The sequence below is a fragment of the Acomys russatus genome, chromosome 8 (assembly GCF_903995435.1).
Source record: "Acomys russatus chromosome 8, mAcoRus1.1, whole genome shotgun sequence".
NCBI lineage: Eukaryota > Metazoa > Chordata > Mammalia > Rodentia > Muridae > Acomys > Acomys russatus.
Window position 1 is genome coordinate 11789553 of NC_067144.1, and position 12513 is coordinate 11802065.

The 12513-nt window shown below is 38.9% G+C and overlaps 1 protein-coding gene across 1 annotated transcript in view; it reads right to left on the bottom strand.

The window, feature by feature from the left end:
* Gmnc (geminin coiled-coil domain containing) overlaps positions 1-12513 on the bottom strand; it is a 79398-nt gene that overhangs the window by 28932 nt on the left and 37953 nt on the right. Inside the window, exon 2 of the mRNA XM_051150536.1 lies at positions 2857-2954. Coding sequence (XP_051006493.1) covers positions 2857-2954 — 98 coding nt within the window. The remainder of the gene's footprint in view (positions 1-2856; positions 2955-12513) is intronic.

The following is a 12513-nucleotide window of genomic DNA, read 5'->3' on the forward strand; positions in this document are numbered from 1 at the left end:
TAATATTTAGTAGGTTTTAAGGTGTTGGAATTTTAATCTGTCAATGCCCTGAAATCCACAATTTATTTTCATCTATTCATTCACTGGTTGTGAGCTTGGCTGGCCCATAGCTTGGGTATTGCAAATACTGTTGTGATAAAGACAGATATGCAGATATTTCTATTATGAAGGGAAAACAGTTTAAAATGCTGAGCTGGATAGGGGTATGTTGTGGGGAGGCAACCCTTATATGCTGGTGGAAATATAAATAGCATATCCACTATATTAATTAGTATGGAAATCTTTTTTTAAAAAAACCTTAAGGCTAGAGCAATCATATGACCAGTAGAATCCAATGTAATGTCCAACATGGTCACTTGACCTTTGACCAATATCTCTAGTTTTAGTTTTGTAATATGTAAACAAGAGTAACAACAATATACCTTTCCTCTGGATTTATCTGCCTGTGAAATATATGCACATAACCTCTGATATAGGGCTCCTCTGGCAACACATAATGGCCGCACAGACCCACAAAGGGGACCTGATGAAGTGGGAATCAAGTCTACTGAATCTTGAGTGGGTGAATTTGTAGGACAAGAGCTAAGAGCATTAATTCAACCAGATACTATGATATTTCAATAAATCTTCTATTGTAATATAGGTTGAGCAGAGAGAATGAAGTAGATCCAGACCCCTAGAGGGAGCTGGAATGGCTGTGTGACCACTGTGCTTTTCCCCAGAAAGGTGTAGTTTGGGGAAAGGCTAAGAATGAAACATGGATAAATAAATAAACCACTCCTGGGTCTCTCAATCTTTTCAATGTAAAATGTATATTTTATACCATTCCCTGCAATATCTAAATTCCTATTTGAATTATTATTCATAATCCTAAGGGGGACTCAGTAGGCTTAGAATTTGATATCTATAACATGCTATCAATAGGATATTCAACCATTCCATTTTCTTGTTAATGCCATTTTGGTCAAGTGGTCAATTTGGACTTTATGCCAAATACTCTGTTTTCTTGTCTCAATGCCACACACTATTTTTTCTCTGTCTTTAAGACAAAAGCAGAAAGACTCACATGGTATATACTCACTTATAATTGGGCACCAGTGCAAAAGCATGTCCCACGAAAGTCTTCACTTACCAGGAGATTGGGATAGATGTGAGGACATCCTACTGAGACTCTGCGTAAGAGAAATATAGGCGATGGGGAAATAGAAGGACCCAGAGGGTCCTAGAAAGCTACAAGAACAACATCATGATGGGTGAATTGGGGCCCCGGGGGGTCTGCTCAAACTATTGCACTAACCAAGGACAATACAAGCAATAAACATCGAAACCCTGTTCTGATCTAACCAATGGACAGGACATTCTCCACAGTTATGTGAAGAGCAGAGATTGACACTGACGTGAACTCTGGTGCCCCATATTTGACCACCTCCCCTTGGTGTGGAGACCTGATGGCACTCAGAGAAAGAATAAGCAGGATACCAAGATGGGACTTGATAGCCTATGACCATATAGTGGAGAGGGAAATAGGGTGAAAGCTGAAAGGGAAGAACGGGGGGGGGGGGGAAGCGGGGATACAAGGGATGGGATAACAATTGAGTTGTAATCTGAATAAATTAATAAAATTATAAAATAAAAAAGACTTCAGTGTTTCCTGCGTCAACCTCTTTTCATCAAGTAGATTGTGGAAATTGCTGTACACTAGCCCCGTTCCTCTCCTTACCCCCTGCCCTGATTCCAATGCTTCTGTTCCTGGATGAATCTGAAATGCATGTAGTCAGCCACCTTCTCCCTTGATCTCAATGGTGTGTCATGGTCTTAAAGCATCCTTGTCCCCTCCTGGCTATATCACAGGCAACACAGGCGCACTATGGCCAAGATGGGCATCTTCTATGCTGCATCAGTATCAGTCCTGGAGATCGGACTCCATCTCCTCCTTCTATAGCCTACGAGCCACAAACTCTTAATCCCAAATGCTCTGCTATCCTTGAGTTCCCATGGTCACCTGAACACTGCCTTAAGGTCCCAAGACATCTCTCTTTACTTTAAAGCATCACTGGATTCAGAGATTAATATTTAATCTGTAGTAAATTACTAGATTTCAATACAAATTTAGAAATCAATAATATTAACTAAAACATATCCAAACCCCATGTTTAAATAGCTAAAGGATGAATTCATTGAAAAAGAAAACTTACAATGGATATTATAATCTATTTAGAACTATATAAAACAATAGATTTTTCATCAAATTTGTTTAGGGAGAAATATATTAAAAGTGCTTTATAGATTTAAAGATACTTAGGAATGGGCTGGGGCTGCTGCTCAGTGATGGAGGGCCTGCCTGTCATGCAGTCATCCTTACTTCCTGCCCCACAAACAAACAAACAATCCCCCCTCCGACACACACACACACACACACACCACACACACACACACACACACACACACAGAACCCTGAGGAACAAAAGCTGAAAGTTGAACACAACTAACTTCCAAAACTAGGAGGAAAATGTTTAGAGTAGGAGAAAAAAGAAAAATAGTGAAAGACTAGGAGTTACTACAAGAGCTGAAAAAAGTACTGAGCTCATCAGAAAATGCCTTTAATTAGTTTTTAATAAACTTATCCAATAGGCATACACGTAATTATCTGGCAACACGAAGACTATTACAGTGTCTGAGATCAAGGGAGAACTATAAAATTGCAGTTATTTTGATAAAAATTGTAAGGGGATATGGACTTATTAATGCAAGTAATTTTGAACACTTTCTTAATATAGTTTAGAACTGTGGATGCCTAAAATGTCAATTCTGGAGCTGGACAGATGGCTCAGCTATTGGCATTGGAGCATGCCTTACCCTCGCACGGCGCCCAAATCCGGTTCCCAGCTCTGGTGTTGAACACCACACACCTGCCTATGACTCCAGCTTCCGGAGAGCTGAAGCTCTCATGTGGCCTACAAGGGCACACATATGCAGTGTGCACACTCACACGTTGGCTTACAGACACAAAAACGTGAAAATCCTATTGGAAAAAGTACACTGTGCTCATATGGTTTCATTAGTGAGTATTTAATTACATTGACAGGGGAAAACGATATTTTATTTCATTGACATTAATGATAAAGAGAGAAAACTTCACATATGAAGTGTCTTGTGAAGCTAATGTAACGATCTGAGAAGACAAAGATGCTACCTTTGTCTGTGTGACGTCACTGCATCAGTACGGCCCATGGTTAGATACCCCTACTCCAGACATTTCCTTCATGTTTGATCTCTAAGCTTTACAAAGTGATTGTTACCTTTTCTTACTGTGAAGAACTGACTTGCAGAGTTGCTCTCAGACTGTTTTCCAGGTAACAAACACCCCGGCTGGTTCTGTTCTTCGGCTCAACTCCTCCCCTAGCCCTCTCACGCTGGGCGCTAAGCATTAGGACTCCTGGACCCACTGCCTCGATTGCTCTGATGACTCCCAACGGAAGTCGGCTCCACCTGATCTTCAGGCATCCGGTCCTGCAGCTATTCTGCTTTGCTGTGCAGTCTGACTCACTCCTGCATTCCAACTAAACAGACAGCGTGTTCTGTGTACCAACAACCGATTTCTGATATACTCCTAGTCGCAGTTTTTCTGACACTCATAGTTTATTAACACATGCTGGCTTGGTTTTATTAACTTTTCTCTCCCTTCTGTCAGTCAGAGCCTTTTTAGTCAGTCCTTAGCGTTTTTTGTTGCTGCCTCTTTCTAAACCGGCTCACTCACTCACGCCTTTTGGCCAAGAGCCCATCACTAACCTGGAACGTGGCATCTTCCATAGCCTCTTGTTCCCCAGTCGGCACTGCTCATCACTGCTCAGTTTTAGTCAAGCATCCTGCTCATCTGTGAGGTCTCACGAACTCCTTCCGTGAGTCATTTTGTTCTTACTGAAAAAAAAGCTACAAGATTTTAAGAGCTCTCAAAATCAGTTCCCGGTGTCTAAGCAGTAGCATTTCCCACGTTTTAATCTGTACCTTTTACACTCCTGATTATAATACTCAATAAGTGAAATCTCATCGTACATTAATCACACTGAAAGTGAAAGTAGAGGCCCCCCATTATGATGTAAATGAGGCTTTGACTATGAAAACAAGATTATAGTTTAGGCCAATTAAGCTTTCCTTTATTAAAACACATCAAAATAGAAATTCGGGAGAGGGTAAACTGAAAAATTAAGTTTATTAATTTATAAGCACTTTTATTCTTAGTTTAAAAAGAATCGTTGCTTGCTTAATGACACGTCATAAGAAAGTATTTTTAAGATGTCAACTTGTATTTAAAAGCAAACCTTTGGCTCTGGCTGTTTACAAGTTTGCTCCACAAGGGGTAGTGAAGAGGCTCGCTCAGTGCAGCTCCTCACTAACATTATCCTGAAGGGTTATTAAGAAAATTGCCTGTAATTCGTACCGATCTGTGGTTTCTGATTTTTCTCATTGACTTATGTCTTTTAATTCCCTGGTCTTATACCATATCAGTTGCTTCTTAATTCACTTTAAGCCACATATTATCATGACAGTGTCTGTTACTCAGGAGTCCCAATTCCCTTACCACCTTCAATTATTATTTAATATAGTAGCAGAGAGTATGCAATTGACAACGAAACTGGATCACAAGCTGAGATTTAACTTGTAAGTCACAGTGGGCTATGCTTTGTGGATATTTAACTTTTGAGTTTTCCTGCCCTGATTTTTGCATTGCCCAAAATTTTCAAAGTACTTCATAAGATTTACAATAGCAGCAACAAGATCCCAAGTCTTAAAATGAGAATTATTTAATTAGTCAATTTCCCATGTACATTTGTTTTTACAGATTATTTAATTTTATCTTTTAGCTCCTGTTTCTGTTTTCTTGTGTGTTTATATCTACCTTTTTGGTCCCATATGTTATTAATGAAAACTTTTCATTCTAACTTTAATAACATATCCATGAATATTAATTCAAAATAAAGTATCTTGACATTTAAATTATAGGAAATATATTATTTTCCTAAGTGGAGAAATTTATTCCTCATAGTCTTATGAGATTTTTAAAAATAGCATTGCCAAATTCTGGTAGTACAATTACGCATTATTCTATGCTTTTGTTAGTGTTACTCTTCAAGCAAAGCTACATTGAGGAGCTTGGTATGACACATATAGATGTAAATTTGTTTAAAGTAGTCATCAGTGCTTTTCATGCACACAGAATAAGTACATTTAAAGCAATATACATTTTCAAAATATTGTATAGTCAATGACAACTAAAACAATTTCAGAAAGTTCTTATTCCCTTGTGACTCCCCTCGCCCCAAATATTGCTTGACAACTATTTCCCACAGAGAACCCCCAGAGCTGCAAATACAGACATTGAATTTTATACATGTTACTCTTACCTTAAGATGAGATTTCTTAGCCAGAATCATACTCTGCTGTTTCTAACATTTAACTTCTCATTACTGTCTGGAAAGCTCACTGCTACCTAAAAAAGTGTTCTACTGGCTCATTCACAATTATATCATCAGTCCCTCTGTGTGTAACAAGAGACCTTAACCACAGAACTGGAAAATAAAAGGAAGACTTATGCCAGGAGCCACAACAGCGATGCGATGCCAGCAACCTGCTTTGCAATGATTGGCTAAATGGGCTAAGTAGGTTGAGTTTCATTCAGCACCCTGCACTCTTGAGTTAACCTACAAGCAATTTTTTTTTTTTTTTTTCTTTTCTCCATTTTTTTTTCCTTTTCTAAGGTCTCCTTTGATTTCATGCTGGCTTTTTAAATTGAGGATAAAGTTAATTCAGTTAACAATGCCACAGCTGGAATTAAGTGTGCCTCTTCTACTGCTGAGCTGAGCGGCTGTGCTGCTTGGGTGTGTCTTATTGGCTGCCCAACACCCTCGACGGCTGTTGCTGACTGAGTGGTGCCTCTAGCGACAGGCACGAAGTTAACTAATTATGAACATATGGTTTGGCAGGCACCTTGTTAGCTTGCTGCGGAGGTGTTTGGAAGGAAGAAGAGGAAACTTGGAGGTAGAAGGTGTGGTTAAAAGTCCCACTGATAAGCCTGGGGGAGATTTGATTGATCCTAATCTATTCTTTTTGTCAGGAGTCAGCGTGCTTCTGGCAGCAACAGCTTGGTAATAACAGAGATTTGTAGCCCTTAAGCTCTTGTGGTGATAGCCGGCACACGACCAGACCAGTCAACTGGCTGCTTAAAAGGCTTCGTATTAATTGGCCATAGTGGTGAGAACAGAAATGAGATGTTAGGTCAAGGTACAACACATGGCCTACCTGAACTGGCTCACCATGATCAGCTGCACAGATGTCACCCTTTATTGACGTGATCCACCACAGAGGAATAGGAGAAGCCTTGGGGAATGGGCTGTGGGAAAGCAGGCAGGAAGAGCAGCAAGCGAGGCCTCTGAGTGTAAATTACCTTGAGGAAAACACAGGTGTATCCAGGCTTGGAAGAAGGCTTCCCACGTTGCTGTTGAATTATGTGATTAAAACAAAACAAAACAAACAAAAGATACATCACTACTTTTTGCACTTTATAGAAAGCAAAAACTTAAAAAAAAATGAAACAGTAGAGACTTGGTAGAATCCTGTGACTTTTAAAACTATGTCAGGTAAAACAGAAATTCACAGAAATTCAATGTTCAATAGCGTCATACAAAATAAGGTATTTCCCCATAATTTGTAAGCTTGTGTGTGTATGTATCTATAATATCTATACATATATATTATATATTACTTGTACTTTGGATGTTTTTATTTTTGTTTTGTAAATTGTCTCTGTCTCTGTCTGTCTCTGTCTGTCTGTCTGTCTGTCTCTCTCTCTCTCTCTCTGTGTGTGTGTGTGTGTGTGTGTGTGTGTGTGTGTGTGTGTGTGTGTATTTGTGCATGTGGTTCAGGTGGCCAAGGAGGCCACAGGCATCAGATCCCCCTGTATTTGCAATTACAGTGGTTCTGAGCTTGCTGGACAGTTGGACGCTGGTGCTGGGAACAAAACTCTGATTATTAGCAAGAATAGTGTGTGCTTGTAGGACCAAGCCGTCGCGCAGCTCTCCCCGTACTTCTGATTTGTGCACAAACACTTCGGTGCACTATGTGTTGTACCACGAAGCTTTCCACTTAATATGAGCCGTGGTGCGCTTATTATTGTTTTTATCTATTGGGCTTTCTTTTGACATTTTACAAACTGTCTAAGACTAAATTTTTCTCCCTTTCTTCTATTTGCTTTGCTGTGGGGTGGGGTCTCCTGGCTGTATACTCATGATTTTCTTGTTCAGCCTCATGAGCTCTGACGTCATGGACCTTCATCTTCTCAACACTAGGCTTAAAATAAAAAATGTCTGAATAATTAGAAAGAAGTGTCATGACATCTATTAAGACTAGTATACCTGTGAGGATATTTAGCTCTGGAAATATGTGCTTTGCTTAAATGCTTTATCTTTTATGTGTTAATTTTCTTATGCTAATTATTCAGTGTTAGACTACAGAAACATTTCTTTTTGGTAGTATTGGTAATGATTTAAAGTACTTACGTAACCTCCGTTAGTAAGTTCCTAGTCACCCACAGGATCACAGTCACGTGTATAGCTGACATCAGCTGGCAGAATGTTCCTCCGGGGACCCAGGGAACAGTATCAATGTGTACCTCGGTGCTTATATTAGAAAGGTCAGTGCAGACTGTCATATTCAAAGTGGTTACAATTAACTTCTTTAATAGTCCAAGCCCAACATTTTACTGAAAATACACACAAAGGAATTTTGGGATAAAAGAAACGAGAAGAAAAGCACTGGAGGCATGAGTTTTGGACCAGATGGGTTTTACACCAGGCTCCAAACCTTAGCAGCACACCAACTTCTCGGAGTCTCTGTATCCATATTTACGTATTGGATGAGGATCTTCTTGAGTACCTGGCTTATTTCAGGGGTTAGTGGAGTGATGAAATGAGTTACAGTGAGGGTACCATTTGCACATTACAATACATGTTCAGAAGCCAGAATTGCCCAGAACAGAAGAATTAAAGTTGGTGAGTGCATTTTCCAGGGTCTGCATTGTGCTATGCAATGCAAACTGGAATTTTGGAATATCTACTGGACTCTATCTGCATTTATCAGCCTCCTCACTCACTCTAGTTGTTCACACCTATATTCTACCATATGTCTTGTTTCTCCTTCCTTAGAGACTATAACAGTTCTCTATTATTTGAGAATTGTTTATGAAGTGATGGTTACGGAGAACACTACATTGCACTGACTGTTTCCCTCATGAAGACTCTAAAGGCAAAGTCATGCAACAGAGTCACAAAATTTGAAGCTATCAGTGCGTTAACTCATATGTGATTCCTCACTTTTTTTTTTTTTTTTTTTACCTTTACTTTAGATTTGTTTAAAATGTCAATTAGGCCATCTGTAAAATGCAGAAACTATTATCCTCTCAAATAAATATACATTACAAAATAAGATATTTTCCACATTTTTCATAAATCAAGAGGTTACACTCTAATTTTTTTCTTTTTTCTTTCTTTTTTTTTTTTGCTGTTCATTTTATTTTATTTTATTTTATTTTTTAATTCTTTTTTTATTAATTTATTCTTGTTACATCTCAATGTTTATCCCATCCCTTGTATCCTCCCATTCCCCCCCCCCATTTTCCCATTATTCCCCTCCCCTATGACTGTTCCTGAGGGGGATTACGTCCCCCTATATATTCTCATAGGGTATCAAGTCTCTTCTTGGCTACTTGCTGTCCTTCCTCTGAGTGCCACCAGGTCTCCCCCTCCAGGGGACATGGTCAAATGTGAGGCACCAGAGTACGTGAGAAAGTCTTATCAAGACCCAGCTATTCCACTCCTTGGAATATACCCAGAAGATGCTCCAGCACACAACAAGAAAATTTGCTCAACCATGTTCATAGCAGCCTTATTCATAATAGCCAGAACATGGAAACAGCCTAAGTGTCCCTCAGTAGAAGAGTGGATAAAGAAACTGTGGTACATATACACTATGGAATACTACTCAGCTATTAAAAACAAGGAATTCCCGAAATTTGTGGATAAATGGGTTGAGCTAGAAATGATCATAATGAGTGAGTTAACCCAGAAGCAGAAAGAATCAAATGGTATATACTCACTTATATCTGCATACTAGCCCAAGGGGCATGTCCCACGAAAGCCTTCACTTACCAGGAAACTGGGACAGAGGGGAAGGCATCCTATTGGGACTCTAAATGAGAGACGCATGGGAGAACAGCAAAATAAAAGGATCCAGAGGGTCCTAGAAACCTACAAGTAGAACAATATGATAGGCAGATTTGGGCCCAGGGGTCCCGCTCAAACTAAGGCACCAGCCAAGGACAATACAGGAGGTAAACTTTAAACCCCTTCCCAGATCTAGCCAATGGTCAGAACATTCTCCACAGTTGAGTGGAGAGTGTGATTCCTCACTTCTTAAAGTGTTTCCACACATGTCTGATTATGTTCTCACACCAACTTTGGAATTTTAGCTTGAAGTCCATAAGATAGACGCTCTCAAAGATTGTTCTATATACAACCCTATATAAGCAGGTTGTAAATAAATTAAAAGTAGGGGATGTGTACATAGGAGATAAAATGTTGTTATTTCCTTAATCTTCTATGTAAAGCATAGATAATTGTGCCCCAGAAAATGTGAAACTGATTCATCTATAAGATAGTCATAACTTTCCAGCCTTGCTCTGATTTCTCTTCAATGCCAGGACTTTTATTTCCTTACTCATGGACCATGGCAAATTTCTATCATTTTCTGTCTTCTCAGAGCCTCATGACACTGTCCACTTGCATCCTTTTGCAAATACAGTGGTTTTGTTGGTTTGTTTTTTTTTTTTTGCCTTTCTATCTGAAATCTACACATTCTTTAACACTCAAGTCCGTTAGTCTTCTCTTCGGTAAACGCAATAATTATTTCCTCTCCTGTCTCTATTGGACAAGTTAAAGCATATTTTGACTCTACCTGCCAAGTACTCACATGCATGAATTAATGTGAAATATATCACTTAGTTAAGGGACAGGGGGTACTCTAAGCTCCTGGGTCTCAGGTTAGAAATTGAGAGTCTACTTCCTACCCACAACTCCGATACTAATTAGCTATTGAACCTTGACCAAGATGCTTAGCTTGTCTTTAATCCCTATCTCCATAAAATAAGAACATAATTCACTTTACTGTGTTTTTCAAGGACGATATAATGAAGTAAGTATACAGAGTTCTAATCATGTGTAAGCACCTTCATGGAAATAGTGTATGGTATTTGTGTGTGTTTCAATGATTAACCCTGAATTATTAATCTGAAATCTTATACACGCAGAATGCATTCTTGAAGGGAAAATGGTTGGAAATACAAGTGCCAGTGTATTTGTGTTTCCATAATCCAGATGTAATATACACAATATGATTACAATGCAGTCTCACACAATTGGTTCAAAATGAGTAATCTTATCCCCTGAGGAACTGAGGGATACAGATCAATATAGTAACTCAGTAATTGAAGACTCAAGTGATATATGCTCCTGTATCTAATATTGTCAATGCTTGCACTTTCTGATCTTGTATGGAGAGCACGTAGTTACCAACACACTCACTAAGCCTGCAGTGGAGAATGGCAGCAAGACAGACCATGCCTCACACAAGTAAGATTTGAAAGGACCACATAGTTGGAGAATCCCTTTTAGATACTAAGATGTGGGCATAGTGTGGGAGATGGCTCTGCAAGTAAGGGCACTGCTGAAGAAGCACGAGAAGATTAATTTATAAAAACAAACAAACAACACACAAACAAGCAACACTCAAGTAGAATACCAGATAGATCTGAGCCCAGGGCCTGGAACCCCAGTTCCGTGGGAGCACAGACAGGACTGCTGGCTTCAGAGTTAGCTTCACCTGTCTGAAGAAGACCCACTGGTGCCTGTAGCTCTTCATCTATAGCATTGGCTTGTGAAATTCTCCTGTCCATGAGGCCTCTTCATAGGTTATCCAATCCTAAATGATCCCTCCTAAACACATAACATATGAACCAAGTAAAATGGACTCATTTGTGTGTGTGCGAGAGATAATAATTATTAAAGAAGAAATTATGAATGCGAGAGGGAGTTGAATACACAGACAGAGTTGGTGTGGAGAAGGTGGAATGGAAATAACATAAAAACAGAGCTCATGTCTGAAATTCTTTTTTAAAAATTAAAATTAAATTAAGAAATAATGAAAGAGATGACAAAGTGAAACAGCTGACTTTTCTGGCCCCCAGGTGGTAAGGACAGGCTACTGCACACGTGCGTGCACACGCGCACGCGCGCGCACCACCACCACACACCGCAAAGAGGAATCCATTGACATGAGTTACCTACTTTACTTCTTAACTCACAGTATGCACTTTAGGATATGTGATCATTTTATTTTGAATTCCTAGCTATTTTATTTTCAATGGACTTTTTGTTCTAATTTTTAATTTAATTAATTGTTATTCTTTCCGTTTCTAGGGAAGATAATAGATTTAAATGACTGGAAAAAGTTGAGTATGTGTGAGAGTGCATATATGTATACACATATGTATACATTAGTGAATATGAATGATGAAGTTATTCCTATCTGTTTTGATGATGCCTCATTTTCTTTTAGCAAGTACAAGATTATAATTTTATAATTTTTCACTTTTTCTATTTCTTGTCTTCAGGCTTTGTTGAGTTAAGATAAGCATTACATACAAAAATTGGAACACATAAGTCACCATCATTGTAAAACTCTTGAATGTGGGTAGAGTTCTGTCTAGACTCAGTCAGTATCTCTATGGACTATTGTATTTTTTACTTCGGTTACAGTAAAATTATTTAGCCTCTCAGAATTCTTGGGATTTTTAACTCTCAGACAATGGAAGCTTCAAGTCCACAAGCTTCTTTTTTCATTATTTAACTAACTCTAGATTACTCTCCCAAGAAACACCTAGTGGATCTATGCTCTGTTCACAGGGCTGCTACACAATAGATGAACAAGATAGTCTCATCTGAGATCATGGCATCCCTGCAGAAATTGCTCCATTATGTTGACTTTCCGATTGTGCATGGCTGCTACCCTGTATTGTATCCATAGCACATAGAATTTACATTGTATAAGTGAACCCCCTATAGCTGTGTTTTTATATGCATCTAACATATGAGAGGGCCTCTTGGTGGCGTTGGCTATTGTCAACTCAATGTCTTTTTTATTCTGGTAAAATCCTTGTACTATCTAAAGTGGTTTTATCAAAGCACTCCCACTTTCTGCAAAATTCCAAAGAATCTCACCACATTCTGTTTACTGTTTTCATCTCAAAATGTATGAATATAACCAAAGAAATTCACAGTTTTCTAAACCCATACTGTTTCCTTCCTTGCATTATGAAGCTGTCTCTGAGCCTTGCTTAGTGATATAGGCCTGTTTTTTTTGTACCTTGGTAGTCTGAGGCAGCAGGGCACGTTGAATGCCAATATG